This window comes from Paramisgurnus dabryanus, chromosome 9 (assembly GCF_030506205.2).
Source record: "Paramisgurnus dabryanus chromosome 9, PD_genome_1.1, whole genome shotgun sequence".
Classification (NCBI taxonomy): Eukaryota; Metazoa; Chordata; class Actinopteri; order Cypriniformes; family Cobitidae; genus Paramisgurnus; species Paramisgurnus dabryanus.
In genome coordinates this window covers 39,892,303-39,911,406 of record NC_133345.1, presented here as the reverse complement: position 1 = coordinate 39,911,406, position 19,104 = coordinate 39,892,303, and the positions used below count along the sequence as shown (strand labels likewise).

Genomic DNA, 19,104 nt, shown 5'->3' with positions numbered 1-19,104 from the left:
TCAGCAACATTCACATTAAGTATTGTTGTATCTTTCCAAAGACCCTTTAAAGCCCAGGGAGTGAGATAAAGGACACTGTTAAAAAACAGGGCTTTCTCTGTGTTAGTTTATGAAGGTGAATTTCTGTACAGATATCTTTTTAGTCACAAAATCAATGTATCCCCAAGTATGTAATTCATTAAACGTGTTGACCTTGATAGTGGGTACTTATGTAGGTTAAGTTGTCTCCATACAGCCTATTACATGCTTTTCACAAAATATATATTAAAAAAGAAAATTAATAAGCAATGAACGAAACGACAAAAAATATCAAATCAGGGTTTGACTTCCCATCCAGTAGTTCAACAATTTAATTAAAATCTGCTTTCATATATTGTGTTCACTTGCAACAGCTCACAGTTGACTTAACCCAAAACATCATGATATAGAAGTGCTGTTTTAGATGATAGATTTGACAAAGATCAGTAAAATATCGTTCAGATATTAGGGTTGTTCGACTTCATGCGGCGCCGCTAGAACTGACAAGCAGATGACGTTAAAGTGCCGCGAGAGCGAGATATAATTACACTTCGTATGATTTCTCGAATCGTTCTCGCGGTATTTTGACGTCATCTGACTGTCGGTTCTTGCAGCGCCGCATGAAGTCGAACTAGCCTTAAAACTGTGTTAGAATGAAGTGTTTATAACCACTATTTGTGTCATTGTACTTTTTACACGAATTACTTTTTACTTGGACTTTTGTGTACATTTGAGAATGAGGGCTCACCCATGCATCTCTAGCATAGACTTTTTTAAATTTATTTTAAGAAGATTTTTAAAAAAAAGTATCCTGTTTGGGCACATTCTTAAAATAAAGGTGCCTTAAACGTGATTTTAAAACACTTCAAACAATCCAAACACAGAGGACTTTCATGACAAGAGCAAGAGCCTTTATCAGACATCAGACTTGTTCGACTTCATGCGGCACCTCAGGACTCGACAGCCGGATGACGTCAAAGTACCGCGAGAGTGATTCGTGAAATCATACCGATGAGTTTGCTTTAAATCGCTCTCGCGGAACTTTGACGTCATCCGGCTGTCGGTTCTTGCAGCACCGCATAAGTCGAAAAAGCCTATTGACAACAGTTCTCAGGATTGGTCAGTACGGTTTTTTAAGGCGGGGCTTAACAATGGGTCAATTAGTAAGGATTATTAGTGGCGCTGGTGTTAATTTAGTGCTGGTGTGTCAGTGTGCAGCTGGAGTTTCAGTGCGTGCAGGTAGCTGCAGTGTCCACGTGAATCATGGCTCGAACTGGGTTTTGTGATTCCAGGCAACTGTTGGACCTTCATATGGTGAGAAAACACGATTCAAAATGAATTTCTTAACCTTAATAGCCTTGCAAATGCCGACCAGTGAGACAATTTTAGGCTGTTTTATTAGTATCTTCAAACAAACAAACATTCTTGCACATAATCTTAATTACTGAGTTGCTGTTTGTAATTTAACTGGTAATTTGGTATAAACTAGTCAGTAAAGGGATAGTTCATCAAAAATGAAAACTCTGTCATTTACTTACCCTCATGTTCCAAAACTATACATTTCTTTGTTCTGTTGAACACAATTTGACTTCCATGGTAGGAAAAATAAATACTATGGAATATCAATGGTGCTCCAAAACTATTTGATTAAAAGCTAAATATCCGTTCAGCAGTTTGGGTAAACTTGAGGGTGAGTAAATGATAAACTATCCCTTTGGTCGATCATTATGAACCTGCAAGGAACTAACTTTGCACAAACAAAAACTTAAAATAAAACTGTGGTTTTAACTTCATGCTGCATTTTTTACACTGTAGCTGAAACCTGCTACCGTGTTACCAACACACTTGTTCACAAGGGTAAGAGAGATTAGGTTGTATATCCTCCTAAGAACCAGTAAAAATGTATCATGTGTTAGGGTGGTACCAAACACATTGCGAAGAATTAAAAAACACACTTATATTTAATTTTACAACATTTTCACTCTCTAGTGGACAATGGGACTTTAATATTCTAAATTGCATCCATCTTGATTTAGTGTTTTTTCCATTTTGATTACATTTTTATTTTAAAATTTATTTTCATTTTCACCACAATGTGCATTTAAGGTTTGAGTTTTAAATTAGATATTTGATCCGAGATGATATTTGATGTAGCATTCAGACTTTTTGGAGACGTACAGGCATGCATACATGTTCCTCTTATTCCATCACACAAATGTTCTGCTTTGCATCCAGGGATTCTGCATCTAGAAACATTTTGGAATGTCCAGCATTTTAGAGGACCCATTTCATTGCTAAAACATTAATTTGTGTATTTTGGTATAATTCAATGTGTTTGTGGGGTATATGATTAAAAAATTGTATCTCCAGATTTCACTCTCTTCCTGAAACGCATGGATTTTTGTACAAAACTGAAAAGTGCAGTGTCCCTGATTGGTCAGCTAATCTGTATGTTGTGATTGGTCTGAATAACTCTGACGTCAGCTGGAAATCTGCGCTTCTTACCATGACATCAAAGTCGTGTTTCGAAAGGGTCAGAATTATTGTACATCAATTAAATACTGATAAATTTATAATCTAGACCCTCATGTTGAAAAAACAATTGATTATCAAGAAAAATACATGTAGGTTAATGTAGGTGTAGATTTCTTGTAAACCAAGCATGTGTGGAGGGGATTTTGTTTTAAACCACAGGAGGAAAACTCTTGTTTATTAATGAAAGCATTTTGCACTTTTAAAGACTGAGGAAAGACAGCTGCCCCTGAGGACGTGGGCAAACTCTTGTGTTCTGAGGGAGCGCAGGACGTTTGCTGAAGGGGAGGAGGTGCGGCCTGGGCATTGCTACAAACCTGCACAAGAAAATCGATGGGTAATCTTAACTCCTATCACTTTGCACCAGGACGTAGCTCTTTAAACCGTTTTGTAATTTCTGTGAGTAATGCATAGAAAGTCATGCACATATTGTTCTCATCACGTTTGTCCTCAGTATAGCTGTTTCTGAATTTTGTTAAGGTTCAAAGGCTTCCTATATCTGCCGAAGATGGGATCATAATGGACTATGCCCAACAGGATGAGTCTACACATACAGGTGACTGACTGGATGGCTTTCTACCCAAACACCACCATATGGCCTAACCTTACAACTCCTCAGTCGCTCATTTCTTGTGTCTGCTAGATGTCTATGAAGAGGAGGCTTTGCTGAAGTATCTGCACAGGTTGCCTGGTCCATCTAGTCTGGGAGAACTGCTGCCTGGTCTTCTGCGCAGAGAGGTGGAGGTGGCCATCAGCAAGCTGGGGCTCCTCTACGACAAGACTTACGCCTGGGACATCTTTTCAGATATGATGGTGAGGTATATTCAGTATGGATCATTTTGAGCTTGAGATGCTGTGTTTGTACTCGCGTCTGTCTCTCGGTCACAGAGAAGTCAGCTGCTTTGCACTCTCCCGAACGCTGACCTGCCCAGGCCTTTCACAGACACTACAAGAGCTATCCTGGTGGACTGGCTCATTCAGGTCCATGTAAGTGCTGTTAGACGCATTTAGAAAATTTCCTATTTATCCAACATGGTTTAAATGTTTCTTTATGCATAAAATGTATAAAAAAATCCTTCCATCACAAAATTTCAAAGTGGGTAGCGGGCATATCTCGTTCTGGCAAATGCTGGATATGTTCCATAGAAGTTTAATGCCGTTATCTTGTATTTGATTTAATCCATTCATTGAAACCGCATGTATGAGTCGTCTTCATAATCCACACGTTTGCTTCTCTTCAGGAAGTGTTTCAGTTCTCCGAGGAAACGCTGTATCTGGCAGTGCACCTGTTGAATCGAGCACTAAAGCTTATTAAAGTGTCCATCTCTGGCCTTCAGTTGCTCGGCGTGGTTTGCCTCTTCCTAGCTGCCAAGAGAGAGGAGTGTCTCTTACCAGAGGTTAAACTACATAAACTTGCTGTAAAAGGGAACATTTTATCACCATGTCCGGGTTTAACCGGTTATGTTTGTTAGGTGTCAGAGCTGTGCTATCTGATGGAGAACGCTTACAGTAAGAAACAGCTGCTCCGGATGGAAAGGAGAGTTTTAACCGGGCTCAAGTTTGATCTCTTTCACTGCCCTCCGCTTCACTTTCTTCTCATCTCCGCTTCGATAGCACGTTGCAGCGATAAGGTCAGTTAACATCAGATTGTCCCATAACCTTAAAGCATGGGTGGGGCATTCCTGGTCCAGGAGGGTCACTATCCTGCAAAGTTTAAATCCAACCCTAATCAAACACACCTGAATGCCATTTTCAAGATATCCTGCAGGGATGTGTTTGATTAGGGTTGGAGCTTAACTTTGCAGGACAGTGGACCTCCAGGACCAGGCATGCCCACCCCTGCCTAAAATCATGCATGTTGGTTCAAAATCAATTTGACTGAGCAATCAAATCAGATAAAATGATGGTGCCACCCCAAACTTGTTGTGGTGCTAGGTTGCTCAGGTTGGTTTGTGAAATCAAATTTGTAGTTTGAAACTTAAACCATAACACGCACACCACCTCTGTCCATTCGTTTTTCTATTTGTTGAGAGATTGGTGTGCATGTGGCATTTTAATGCAAGTTTTAATTAAATTTGTACGGATTTCATGTTTTAATTTGGTTTATCTTTCCTTTTCAGATGGTATGGATGGCACGATATTTATTGGAGCTCTCTCTTCTGGAGGTACAGTGTGTGGTTTATTTACCTGCTCAGCTGGCGGGTGCTGCTCTCCGTCTGGCCCGCAAGATCCTGCAGGAAGCTCTGTCTCCTGAGGGAGAGACCGCCTGGTATATTGCCTCCAGTATCCACATTGGAAGGTAGGAAACAATGCATTTTTTTTTATATATATATAGATGGTTTGTCTTACAGTATTGTGATATTTGGCAGTTCATAATCAACCATCAATCCTATTTTTTTCCAGTTTTGACAAGGTACACTCTGAAATTAAAGTACAAAAGCTGTCACTGAGGTGTTACAAGGTTCACCTTTGTACTTAAAAAGTGCATATTAGTAGCTCAAAGGTCCATATTGGCACAAAAATGTGTACCTAAAGGGTACATCTGGGACCATTTTACTGCCCCTGTGACAGCTTTTGTTTTTTTCTGAGCATGTACATGTCCACTTTTCGGAAATAAGTTACTACTATTTATTGTACTGACACTTTTTGGGTTTTTATATTGGTAGTATTTTCAGTTTGGGGTGAATTTGACCCCTTGTAAAAATGCACTTTTTTTTTAGTAGATTTGCAGTCTTTCCAATATTAGAGAGGCATCTGATTTATAAATTTAAGCCATTTTCTGCAGTTTAATATTTGGGGTCTCTGAGCCCAGTAAACAAAATGCTTATCAATAACTATATTAACACTTGCCTGCGTTGTAAAAGGTCTCATTAACCTGATATTAAATATTAAAAAGAACAATAAATGAGTGTTAAAGTTTAAATGCTTTACTGTTATCACTGATGTTATTCTTGAACTGTCAGAAAATGGTCAAGGAATTGTCCCTAGCTATCACTGTCACCCCTTTAAAATCCACATTTGCACCTAAAAAGTACATGTAATACATCGAAGCCTCATAAAAGTACCAAATGTTTACATATCTGTACCTAAATTGTCCTCAAATGTACCATTTTAATGCATATTGCCCCAGTGACAGATTCAGACTCTTAATTTGTTTGATCTTTTTCCTGTGCATGAGAACTGTTAAGGGCCTGTGTTTGGAAAATTAGCTTTTATGGCAACTATAACACTCCGACTCTGTCTTTTTAATACATGCGTTTATATACAGTGCATATTAAATGTGCAGTAATTATTATTGTATGCATTTAAATGCCCCCAAAGAAAGTTCTTCTGTTCCAGCTAAATCCTAAATTTGGGACCCTTTCTCTTATAAGAGATCTTACAGCATTATTTTTTTTCCCTGCACTTTTGTAGTGAAGCTGCTCTCTTCAATATAATGCGGATCATGGCTATGGCAGCAGCTAGAGCACATGGGCATGAGACTCGTGCCACCTTCGTCAAGTTCTCCACCATACAGACACTCCACGTCAGTATGCACCCGGCCCTGAAGACCGCTCCTGGCTTACTGGGCCTGCCCTGCACCCAGACGTGAAGCTCCATCAAAACCACAAGGAAGCTGGACTGGAAGTGTTTCGGGACGGATGCATAAACTTGGCCAGTCGGCAGTACAGTGTTTCACTGCACATCGGTGGATGCAAAGTACCCCTGTTTGAAAATGGATTACTTATTGGACTGTATTTTGTTGTCCGTTACGTTTTATTGTATTCTTATGTCACTTGATGTAAAAGAAAGAATTGTGTATTTATGTCTTTGTAGCTTTTAAGTGTTTATCATTGCATTTGGTGAAGACTTTATCTATTGCAATAGCTGTTATGTCTTATGGAATTAAAGCACTTTGAAACGTTGCGTTTTTAAGTGTTTTGAAAATGGTTTGTAAAATTGTGCAAAATAAAAAATGTTTTGGAAACTGCAAATTGGGGTCTCATTTTCTTTCAAGCCATCATGTCACTTATGTTAAACATTTGTTTAATGAAGAAGCTGTGTATGACACTTCTCAATCTCAGCAGAGGCCTCAGGGTTGCCAAATCTTTGTGAGGAAGATGGTCCAATAATAACAAACAAAATGTACTAACTGGTACATGGGGAGTAAACTAGATATTTTAGATGGTTTATCAATTGTGATTGTTTGGCCATTTCCGAAATAAAACAAGTTTCAAAATCGATTTATTTTGTAATTAACTTAAATCTACACCACAGGAGAATGCAGTCATGATCAAATGTCTCATATTTGTGCTGCCTAATAAGTAACCTGAAAAAAGTAACCTGTCACCTGTGCACGCTTTGCATTTGCCCTTCTCTTACATGGAGTGATCAGTTTGGTAGGAAATAAATTGATTAAAAGGCCATAATTTCGCTTACGTAAATTTGTGTGTGTGTATATAGGTTATGTGGGTACGTAAGCCCCTCTGACGTCATCTGAAGTTTTGAACTGGCTCCAGTGCGCAGCTCTGAACATGTGCTCGTCCGCCCCTACTCGTTCGCCCTCACATGTCTGCGCACACCCTCGCTGCTGATTGGCTGGCCGGAGCGCGCTGCGTCATTCTGCTCTGCGCGAACCACGTGGCGCTGTAGTAGAACAGCTGAGCGCTCCAGCACTGGCACATTGGAGAGCGCGTGTGATGCGCTACGTTTAATCTTTGCGCTTTTTGATTCCCGGGACAAATGCATTTTGGTTAACTTTAGCTAAACCGTAAGAGATTTTATAAACCTGGCTTAAAATCATTGGTGTTTGCAAAACTGACTACCCATGTGGTGCCTGGAGAATTTTTGCTCCCATTTTTATATTATCAGTCTTGCATATTTACTTCACTCCACTTCACTTTTTTGTGCTTGACTTTTCAGCATAAGGAAAATTATGAAATTAATCATGTAATTTTTAGAAGTGGGTATACCCCATGCCTTCTAACAAAAAGTGGGTATAGACCACTAAGGTGGTCCCCAATTGGTTCCCAGAGGAACGTGAATCCCAGAATTGACTGACGTATAATATAGATATTACGCCTATATAAAATTAAATGTAATATGACATATAGCTAAGGTTGCCACCTAGATCAAGCTAATAATTTTAACGCACCGTAAAACAACGATTTGTCTAAATGCACCCTTCAGTCGTAACACGTTGTCTGTGGTCAAGATTACAAAATATTAAACACATGGGCAACCAAAACTAGTAACCGAACACGTCGTCACTCCTGATTTGATTTTGTATCGTATCGTGTTCATTCAGTTTCGAGCTGTCATCCATCTCGTTCCTCCTCTCCACGTGCCTGCTCACAAGATTGGCCATGCCACAGACTCTACAACGTCACTAATCCCTTGTCGCTATTGATCAAGAGATCTGTCAATCACACCAGTGGGCGTTTCTTCTCTGGAGGCGGGGCTTCTCGCAGGTGGAGATGTACGGAGTACGGAGTGGAGGAAGATTCACAGCGTGAGCTGGAGACGAGCAGAAAAAGTCTATTCGAAGGTTATGCGGCGCAGGGTGGTCGTCCTCATTGTCAGCGAGATGACGGGACGACCGGTTTGCATTCGGACAGGCAGTTAGGAGCGCGTGCTCCCCTGCACAGTAAATCCCCAAATACTCGGGACCAGGACTGCATTTTACCAAGGTAGGCAGTGCTGTTGTGGTTTATTATTATTATTATTATCCTGCTGTTTTAAACCCGTACGTTGTTTACCCACTCGCGTTGATAATGTATCTAAAGGGTATTTTGTAAGCTCCACAGTTGTACTTGAACATACAGGTCCAAATCATTTTGTCCTGGCACGTAATGTGTTATTTTAATAGGCTGTATCTGGTATAAACAGAAGGAAGTGGAGACTGCTGTCTGCTGTTGTTGTATTATTACATAACAGTCTGATGAAGGGAGGGGGGCTGAGCTCTCCATGTGTGTGTGTCTGTATGCATGCGAGTTATGTGTCGAAATAAATAATCCTCCTGCTGGTGGGACAAACTAAAGCAAGAACACTTCATTTAACAGTGCTTAAAATTCTGTATATTGACAATAAGTAGAAAATCAGTCATACAAAATTAAAGTTATTGTGTTAATCATTATGTGAGACATTATTGTTACTATTGACTTATTTACAAACTGTAAAAAAAATTGCTGGGTTATTTCAACCAAATATGGACAAACACAGCTGTTTGTTTAAATTGGCCAGAATGTTGGTTTGTTTCAACTCATAGTGGATTTAGATATGGACAAACAATGTTTTTATTTGTGCATATTTCTCCCAACCATCGCTTGAAACAACCCAGCATTTTTACTGTGCAGGAAACTGTAATATAAAACTTGTTAAATGAACAGTCAGAAACAATGTTGTTTCACCATATTCAATACAAAATGTCAAATGTGGTCGCCATTCAGATGGGAATACTTTTACATGAGGTGATCATTAAAATTAAGAATGAATTATAATAATAATAATCATTATTATTACAATTATTTAGTAGTATTGTTACTAGAGCTTTTGTGTGTTGAGCAAATGACATTAAGTAAAAATGGCATTAACAACAGCAATATGAATAAACAGGGCCTATATGAATTTATTATTGTTAATAATAATGATCACAATAAACATTTATTCCACTTCTCTTGCCAAGCAGTAGCATCAAGGTGTTTAAAAAGACACAGGTGTGCTTCAATCGTGACGTGAGTGACCCTTTGATTATAATTTACAGACTGTAAGATGCCTGTTTACTAAAAGCGTCTTTAACTTCTACATGCAGACAAAGCCAAGCCTCTTTGCAAAATGAGACGCTGGTAAAATCTCGTGTCACGCTTGTAAAGCACTGTTATGCAATTCAACTTCCCAAGTGTTAGTCAATAAGAAGCCACTAAAGTATACAAATTGTGTAGAAAGTAGAAACTAATGTATACAAACGTATTCTCAAAGAGAAATTCACTTGCTGTTGCGTATGGATTTATCAACTAAAAAAACACAGTTATTAAATCAGATACAAATGAAAAAAATTGAGGGCTTTGTTTTATGATTGGAGGTAAACAGGACTGTTTTTTAGATTTAAATATCAATAAACTTGCTCTAGGATGTGTGTAATACACTGAAAAAAAACATCTTGTAAAATTTACTTTAACAAGCAGTAAATTTTATCTTAAAGTTTTTTTTAAAAGTACAACTTGCAAATCAAATAAAATCTATTTCACGCATGAAAAGGGGACAGAGAATGAAAAACCATTCTTACCTTGTCTTTGTTGAATAATGGTAGTCTACCCGCATTCACGAACATACAAAAAGTGCTAGACATGCTAAACATCTCAGTCTCATAGAAATTCCTCTTTTAGAAATGTCAGCCAGAAAACGGCCCAATCTGAAAAACTGATGCTTATGACATCACAGGCATCTCACTGCCCCTCTTTAAAATAATTGGCTACATTTTTTGAGTGGCAGCAAAGTCAGCCAATCAGTAATGAGATTGCAAGTTAAGCCAGTAGGGGGAGCCAAATAGGTGCAAAACCACTTGTTTAAAATCCCCCACCCTAATAGAGCTATCTGAGAGAGGTTTTTAGGAAGCTTCTAAGGCATTACAGACCCAAACAAAAACATTTTTTTGTCTACATGTCACATCACAGAACAAGAATAAATACCCCGTTCAATCATTCTATGTCACCTTTAAATAATTAATTAATTTTATTTTAGAAGTTTTATTTTATGATTTATTTTAATTGTTTAGGTAAAGTCTATTACTTTTTTTGAATATTGAAGCATTTTTAATACCTAAAAATATGAAATAAATCTAATTTACTGGTAGATTGTATTTACTGTTTATTATATTCTTTAACATTGTATAGACTTAGTTACTCTTAGTGTTATAAATGGCATTATAACACAAAATTCATGGACTGACTATAAGTGACTATAATGTGATTCTCCACATAAACACACACATAACTGTGTTTTTGACATGCATTGTAAGTACTGTAGAGAGAAATACAATAAAATGTGCTGAGCAGGGTTCATGAAACACCTGAACGGTGACTTCACAAAATGATCATTTACAACAAACAACATTATTAATATAAGAGCTTAAACCTTTATGACATTTCTTATCAGTTCTTATTCTGTGAAAAAGCTTTAAAAAAAATCCAAATGTACAGCATTTAAAAAATACATTTTGGGAAAGCTCATTTCACTTGAATGTTTAAGTTTAATGGATTAAATTAAATTTAGGTTTTTTATTAAAATGTACTTAATTATTTTAGGACTATGTGCCAGTGACTATAAAACAGTTAAATAATACAAGAAAATATATAATATGCTTTACTATTCCCACACAGTTCATTTTGTACATGAATTATTGTGTATTTATTATCATTTTACTTAGTAATATTAACATTTATTGAGAACTAGATTTTCCTATGTAGAAATTAAAATATATATTTTACTTAACGAAAAAGTATTTTTTTCAGTGTATTTTAAAAAGTCCTATTTTGCACTTTTACAAATCATGCTTGATTTTTCCCTGAAATCATAGTGTTCCTGTAGCTCAATTTGCAAAGCATTTTATTTTATTTTTTTCATTTTTTATTTAATTAAAAGAGGACAATGTACATTAATCAACATTACCATAATGTAAATATACCCGAGTTAGCTCAAAGTGCGTATTTTCATCGACAGTCCTCCAGCCAGGTGTAAAAAAGGCAACCTTAAAAAAATGATCACAATTATAAAATCACAAAATAAAATTACATACAACACATTGAAGTAGCAAGTATTCGTGGAGAATAATTATAAATTAATAAATACACACAAAAAGAACTAGTGCTCACAGGTTTGGCTCTCTACAAGCCATTTTTTTGCATTCCTTTTGAATGAAAAGAATGACAAAGACTCTCTGAGGCATTATCTCAGCAACACAAAAATCATGTCTGTTTTAAATTGTTTAATCTGTGTGATCATTGTAAATTAATGATCTATAAACTGGCATTTAATCTGTTTGTTTACTTGATAAAAAAGTTAAGTTAATTTAACTGCGTAAATGATTTCTTATAATGTATGAAAAACACGGAGAACTTTAATAAATGAAAATTTGAGGGGTGCGATGGGCCTCCAACTGTCTAGAACTGGCCCTGGCAAAAGGTCATGGGTTCGGTTCAAGAATAAACACACGTAATGCACTGAAAGTCGCTTTACAATAACAAGTCTGCCAAATGTGTAATTGTAAACATAAAACACATTATTCACATATTTTATATTGTCCCAGAACCTTTCTTCTCCGTCCGTCTCGGTTGTGGCTCCTGTCTCTTTGGAGCCTTTACATTCCGAAATGCTCAGTCTGATTAGTAAAGCTGGACCAGTCTGTTGTGATTGGTCCCTGCTTACAGCATGTCGGAAAAGTCCCGTCCCTCACCTCAACAGCAGGCTTCAGCTTTTCAGTTTGTGCACAAACAGTAACATTATACTGTACACTAAAGCTGAATGAGTCAAAAGGCAATAATAGTTCTGTCATGTCTGTGACCGATGCTCCATGAGGTCTAAGTTCATTAAGAGCTTATGAATAATAGTTTATATTTTTAATTTTCACTCAAAGTTATATACTTAATGGGAAATTCATGAGTTAGATTAAAATTTTTATGAATATGTAAGGAAAATTGCATAATTTCAGGTCATGGTTTTTGATTTTACCTTTTAGGTCACTTTGACCACTTCTTAATTTATGTATTTTTATTGCAGTTTAATAAAATCATCCTGCATCAAAATAAACAAAACTAGTTTTAAAATGAAAAGGTAATTTTACAATAATGAGAAAATGTTATTTAAAGTAGTTTTAGGTTAAAATAGTGACACACTGTACCATTTGAATCTCCATTTTGTACAGAACTGTAACCTATTGGAAAACAGTTCCTACGCTGCTTTTTGTGATTGGTCATAGTTTTGATCCCTTTACCATTATCCAAAAAGGGTTACAATAGTAATACGGTAATAAAGAAGTTTTTATGACTGCAAAATTTCACTGTACACAGGGTACACGCTGTACACAACCATTAACGAAAGACTAAAGTTATAAAGGACCCCTGACCAGACTGGGATCCATTCAGAAAGACGGTTTGCATGCCAGGATCTTGATAACTAGCTTCAGGCCACTATCTGCCCAGCTGTGTCTCTCTGCTCTCAGGGCCCAGGATGCCCAAGGAACCAAGGGGGAATGACCAAGGGTGTGTAGGGGAGTGGGAACGCACCTCCCGCCCAGCCAGTAAAAATGCTAAGGACATAAGCAACAGCGCCGCCCTTTTGGCCTCTAGAGCAAGAGCACACACAGTACAAGAAACTAAAGGACGCGACTCTGGCTGCTCTGAAAAAGATTCTGGTTACTCTGGTGAGTCTTTGATGACAGACCTACACCATCAAGTACATGAAGTCAATCAGAGATTTTAAAATGGCCATTTGTTTTGGATTTTTTTTAATAACAACAGCATAAATCACAGATAATTAGAGTTAAGTGTGATTTTACGTAAATAATGCACACCCTTGGTGTAACATTATCAACTTGGGTGTGCATTATTTTCGAATAATTCAACGGCCTGTCTTTAATTATTTCGCTTATACCACGGTTACCACAGTCATTGCTCTGGTGGTTATTTTAAGACATTTGACTGGTCAGGTGTGCGTTTATTGAAAAATAAAGCATGTCTGTGGAGCATTTCTCAACCAATCGGAATAAAGCGTTCAACAGGCCCGTGGTATAAATTATATTATATACAGCTGCTTCACAGAAGTTATAAAACATTTCAAAGTAAAATCTATTAATCCACAATAATAATATTTGCAATTACAATATCAAGGTTAATAATCAACCATTATGATTTTAGTTATAATCGTGCAGCCCTATACACTATAGTAATGTATTGTAAATGCAATAGCACAGTCTGATGTATTGCACAAGCTTTCAGGTTTTCACTCATAATGGATTAAATGCATTCTTCAAGAAAAGACGAATGGAAATACAGGGTTGCTTGTGCATGTAATCGAGTTTAAAAGGTAAGCAGGTATAGTGGCTCCCCAAGCACGTAATCTGTTTTCAGTCCTCAGACTTTCACACACGTGGTCCCACATTTCATCATGGATCTTCATGTTGTCACGTGGACTCGCAAATGCTGCCTGATACATGATTTGAAACATTTAGGGGCGGTCTCCAGGGCTTATCCTAGTCCCAAACTAAAATGCGTGTTTGAGCTGCCTTTATTTAAAAACAACTTGCACTGATGCATCTTAACATTTATCAGTGACGTTGTTTTGTCTCAAGATTCACACCAGTATTGATTTTTGTAAGGTATGTTTGTAAAAACTGCTTAAATTTTCTAATATAACAAAGCCCTAGTCACGGATTAATCTAAACCCTGTCCGGGAACCTATAGCATAACATGAAACACGTGTTTATCTCAGCACTGTATTTTCTGTATTGTCATTTAAAAATAACTATTTACTTTCATCAATGAATGAAGTACATTGATTATTATTCACAATCCTGTTTGCAATAATAGTCAGAGTAAAAAATAAGACTTTATCAAGCAGTTAATGGTCCTGCATTTCACCATCCATTGTCATTAGCAGAATGAGACATTTAGCACGATACAATCTTGTCTCTGTCGTTTGTTTCCTTTTTTTTGTAATTTCTCTCATCTTTTCTTTCTCTCTTTCCTTAAGACACTGCGTCAGACTCATTGCAGACAGATGCAGATGACCAGCAGAGTAGTGTCAATGAGCATCAGGTTCACAAGGGTTTGGGTGGGGCAGACCAGGGCCCTTTACAGGGAAGACACCTCCTGGTGCCTGGGACGTCTGAACTCACTCCCATATTCATCATTAAGAATGTGGTGTTGAAACAGGTGAGACAATGTTTAAATAATGTTTGTCCCCTAATTGGCTTATCCACATTTTAAAACCAAATTCTATTAAAGGGACAGTCCACTTTTTTTAAATATTCCTATTTTTTCAGCTCCCCTAGAGTTAAACATTTGATTCTTACCGTTTTGGAATCCATTCAGCTGCTCTCCGGGTCAGGCGCTAGCACTTTTAGCATAGCTTAGTATAATTCATTGAATCTGATTAGACCATTAGCATCGGGCAAAAAATAACCAAAGAGTTTCAATATTTTTCCTATTTAAAACTTGACACTTCTGTAGTTACATCGTGTACTAAGACCGACAGAAAATGAAAAGTTGTGATTTTCTAGGCAGATATGGCTAGGAACTATACTCTTATTCTGGTGTAATAAAATAATAAATTTTCTTTAAAAAAATCCAGATAATTACTCCCACCATGTCATCCAAAATGTTGATGTCTTTTTTGTTCAGTCGAGAAGAAATTATGTTTTTTGGGGAAAACATTCCAGGATTTTTCTCATTTTAATGGACTTTAATGGACCCCAACACTTAACAGTTTAAATGCAGTTTAAAATTGCAGTTTCAAAGGACTCTAAACGATCCCAAACTAGGCATAAGGGTCTTATCTAGCAAAACAATTGTCATTTTGACAATAAAAATAAGCACTTTTAAACCACAACTTCTCTTCTATCTCCGGTCCTGTGATGCGCCAGCGTGACCTCACATAATACGTCATCACGTCAAGAGGTCACGGATGATGTATGCGAAACTACGCCCCAGTGTTTACAAGTGTGGAGAAAGAGGACCGTTCTGACGTTGTTGTATGTGGAATGATACTAATTAATGTCTTTGTGTCAGTTTACTGTTTAAAATGGTCCGCAAATGTGCATTTCATATATGTAACACCTGACCTTTCAACGTCTACGCAATTACGCGAGGTCGTGCTGGCGCGTCACAGGACCGGAGATAGACGAGAAGTTGTGGTTTGAAAGAGCATATTTTTTATTTTTCTTGTCAGAAATGACAATCGTTTCCCTAGATAAGACCCTTATGCCTCGTTTGGGATCGTTTAGAGTCCTTTGAAACTCCGTTGGGTTGGGGTCCATTAAAGTCCATTAAAATGAGAAAAATCCTGGATTGTTTCCCTTAACAAAAATATTCTCGGCTGAACAAAGAAAGACGTCAACATTTTGGATGAAATGGTGGTGAGTAAATTATCTGGATTTTTTTTTTAAGAAAATGGACTAATCCTTTAAAGCATAATAGAGAGAAACAGTATCAATGTATTCCTTTTGTCTACATCTTCTTCAGCATGCATTAGTGTACTGATGTATAGTATGATGTATGTGGGCATAAAAGTCCCTCCAAATAAAATTCGAAGACAAATGGTCACAGCAGATTCACTTTAATGCAGGGTTTAAAAGTTGATGTGTCTTTATGGCCAGTTGTGTTTGGATCACCTGAAACACCTAAAGCCATGTGTAAACAGGTTTGGCTGCTATAGATGGCAGTTCACTCTTTCTTGTCAGAAAGTAAATATGAATAAGTCAATAAGGTTACAAAGATATCTTAGAAAGACTAGAGAAACAAAGCTGTTGTATGGTGCTTTGATCATAAAAGGAGTGTTTCGTGTAAAAAGCAACTAAATAAGATATTTATGTTCATGTTACAATACAACCATGCGCTCTGTACAAGAAGAAATTCTGTCTCTGCTCCTCTTTTTCTCTTCTTTTAAGCCTGGGCAGTCTGGTCAGGAACACATCCTCCCTTCATCTCTGTCCTGGGGAGGAGGTGCTACAGGCCGTCAAGGCCCCACCCATGTCCTCCTGCTACAACAACCTGGCATCAATCAAAGCGCCCCGTTGCACGTTCTCAAACCTCAGTCACAGAGAACCGACAGCAAGAGTGGAAAGAAGAGCAAAAACACTTATCTCCCCATCCTAAACTCTTACCCTCGAATCGCACCACACCCGAGTAAGAAAACACAGGAGAAGACTTCCACCAGCTGGGGGAGTAACACAGAGGAGCACAGATTGAGTAAGAGAGTATGCACAGGGAACAAGCGAGAGGAAGTGTCCACAACCACGCAAACGCCCAAGCAACATGTGCATAAGCAGCAAGAGTGCATAGCATCACTTCCTCATCAGCACCCGTGTCGCACATCTAGTCCCTCCCTCAGCGTTAGCTCTCCATCGGTCTCGAGCACTCAGACTCCTTCTCCGCCCTCCTCTAATGATCCAACCGTGCCTCACATCCAGGCCAGGAAGGAGTCCCATAAGAATTGTCAAGTACCGCCTGGTGACCCTGGCGAAAGATCGAAAGCTCCTAATGGGACGGGGCGTCATCGACGGTTCCTCAACACGGTAGAGATTCTGAGACAGTCGGGTCTGCTTGACATCACACTGCGGACACAGGATCTCCTACGCCAAAACGCCACCACCGAACGAGACATAGCTCAGCTTAGACAACATGCCCAGCTACTTTGCCAGGCCGCTCAAGTGGGTGCTCAAGAACCGGCTGTCTGGGAGAAGCTCCATCAAGTCATGGCTGACTCAGGGCACTATCCCAGCCTCAAGTGCCTATGTATAGACAGCAGTGAGGTTGAGGCGGCAACCAGCACCAAACCTGATACTCCTGTCATTTATGGACTTAATGGGACTGAAGACATGGCACCCCCGTCTCCCATCCTAGCTCTCATTTCTGATGCAGAATGGCGGTCGACTGATGATAGCGGCATCACTCGAGTGCATAAAGGAACTGCAAGTTCTCCAGAGGAGCGAGTGATGCCTCCAGATAGCTCTACACATGGAAACTCGCATTAGGACTAGGCTTAATAATAGCGTTTTGACTGTAATGTATACTGTACCTTCCATGTTTATTCTCTTTCTACATCAATCATGCATGCATTCACATCAGCAATTGTTCAAATTGTCTGATCAGAGACATGCCGAATGTAATGCGTATGTTAGATACCACTTCTTAGTTTTGTTATCTTTTTAACATAGCCAGAATGATCAGACACAATCCGTTACCTACTTGCTCATCTTTTATCGAAGTACCTTGTAATGAAATCCCATTTTCAAGAGCTACAGGGTGGTGCATGAATTTCCAAAAGTCAAATGTGAAATATGGAAAGGCAAAACTTGGACAGTATAATATGGAAATCTCAAAGTGATCTTGGCTGGCATTGCTAAGGTCTGTAAAGCTTGTTTCTATGCGCTTATATAAATCTTATTGCATTGATCTGTTTTACATTTTCATTTTGGACCAAGACACTTATTATTCAAGTTTGGATTGAGTTTCTATCAAAAGAAGGGTTAAATCTTAATGTGAACTTTTGTTTGACCACAAAGTCTTTGTATTTGGGATATAATGGTGTTATGTGCCAGACTTTATGTATTCTGCAACATGTTTTGCATTACATCCTCATTACTGCACCATTTTTGGCCACGTTTGATATAACACGGCACTAAAAAGATTAGTTTAGTTGACGTATTTTCCATTGTTTACTTCCTATTCATGAGTCATATGTCACTGATCTTTGTCTAAGGAAGCTGTCAGGCAATCAAGTAATCTGCCCACAGATTTTTACAGCATTAAATTGGCTGTCACTCACACAGCCGGTTGTACAAGTCATTAACCCATCTGTGTTTATTTAGATTTACACGTTTAAATTTAGTTATAGATGTAGCTCAGTCTGTGGAGCATTGTGTTAGCAGTACAAAGGTTGTGGGTTTCATTACATGAAAGAAACATTTACTCTAAAATATGTCTGCAAATATGTTTATGTAAGACACTTCAGCAACAGACATGTAATCACTAAACACATTTTACTATTAACCATTGATAACATTTATCAAAAATGACATGATATATGCAGACTCTGTCTTGGAGCGATTGTAAGGTTTTGTGGCCTGTGACTTCTTGATTATGATTGACTGATTTTCCATTTTTTCTTTACATAGATTTTAAAGGTGCACACAGTTTTATTTCTGCTCAGAATAAATAGTGTGTGTGTGTTTGATGGACATCTGAAGCAGAAATGTCTGTGTTTAAAATAAAATACAGAAAAAAATGCTATTTAAGTGGTCAATATTTGTGCCTCCTTGATGCATTTATAGAGCGTCTTCAGTGTGTACAGTTAGGTGTATGCCAGTTTGGTTGTGAATCTATTGGCTGTTGCCATGTCAAGGCAAATAAAAAGCAACCTTTGTAAATGTATGCCACATTATGGGGACAGGCATAAAAAAAGACAGACCATTTTATAAAATTGTGTTAAACCTCTCTGTTATGTATTTAAAGCTTTTTTTACATACAGTCATTGTATTAAAAAAATATCCTGTAAGTTTCAGCACTCAAAACTTCCTCATTAGTCCAAAAACAGCTTTTTTAAAGGATTAGTCATTATTAAAAAAAATCCAGATAATTTACTCACCACCATGTCATCCAAAAAGGTGATGTCTTTCTTTGTTTAGTCGAAAAGAAATTATTTTTTTTGAAAACATTCAAGGATTTTTCTCATTTTAATGGACTTTAATGGACCCCAACACTTAAAAGTTTTAATGCAGTTTAAAATTGCAGTTTCAAAGGACTCTAAATGATCCCAAACGAGACATAAGGGTCGTATCTAGCAAAACAATTGTCTTTTTTG

The 19,104-nt window shown here is 37.8% G+C and overlaps 2 protein-coding genes across 2 annotated transcripts; both read left to right on the top strand.

Annotated features, from left to right (window-relative positions):
- The first annotated feature begins 1,214 nt into the window (after positions 1–1,214).
- On the top strand, positions 1,215–6,155 carry ccnp (cyclin P). The gene is made up of 9 exons (XM_065265085.2): positions 1,215–1,332; positions 2,759–2,887; positions 3,031–3,106; positions 3,194–3,363; positions 3,439–3,537; positions 3,792–3,947; positions 4,023–4,181; positions 4,671–4,849; positions 5,965–6,155. Exons 1-9 carry the CDS (start codon positions 1,282–1,284, stop codon positions 6,140–6,142), a joined length of 1,197 nt encoding a protein of 398 aa, XP_065121157.1. The 5' UTR covers positions 1,215–1,281; the 3' UTR covers positions 6,143–6,155.
- A 1,819-nt stretch (positions 6,156–7,974) lies between these two features.
- Positions 7,975–18,656, top strand: LOC135746453 (CLOCK-interacting pacemaker). The gene is made up of 4 exons (XM_065265107.1): positions 7,975–8,219; positions 12,746–12,946; positions 14,275–14,456; positions 16,190–18,656. The coding sequence occupies exons 2-4, from the start codon at positions 12,754–12,756 to the stop codon at positions 17,273–17,275; spliced, it is 1,461 nt and encodes a 486-aa protein (XP_065121179.1). The 5' UTR covers positions 7,975–8,219; positions 12,746–12,753; the 3' UTR covers positions 17,276–18,656.
- Positions 18,657–19,104: the final 448 nt, after the last annotated feature.

Excerpts from the sequence above, each read along its gene's own strand:
- ccnp (XM_065265085.2), top strand. The coding sequence starts at position 1,282 with ATGGCTCGAACTGGGTTTTGTGATTCCAGGCAACTGTTGGACCTTCAT. Across the intron at positions 2,888-3,030 it reads CTGCACAAGAAAATCGATGG|GTTCAAAGGCTTCCTATATC; the intron begins GTAATCTTAACT and ends AATTTTGTTAAG. Across the intron at positions 4,182-4,670 it reads TAGCACGTTGCAGCGATAAG|ATGGTATGGATGGCACGATA; the intron begins GTCAGTTAACAT and ends TTTCCTTTTCAG.
- LOC135746453 (XM_065265107.1), top strand. The coding sequence starts at position 12,754 with ATGCCCAAGGAACCAAGGGGGAATGACCAAGGGTGTGTAGGGGAGTGG. Across the intron at positions 12,947-14,274 it reads AAAAGATTCTGGTTACTCTG|ACACTGCGTCAGACTCATTG; the intron begins GTGAGTCTTTGA and ends TCTTTCCTTAAG. Across the intron at positions 14,457-16,189 it reads AGAATGTGGTGTTGAAACAG|CCTGGGCAGTCTGGTCAGGA; the intron begins GTGAGACAATGT and ends TCTTCTTTTAAG.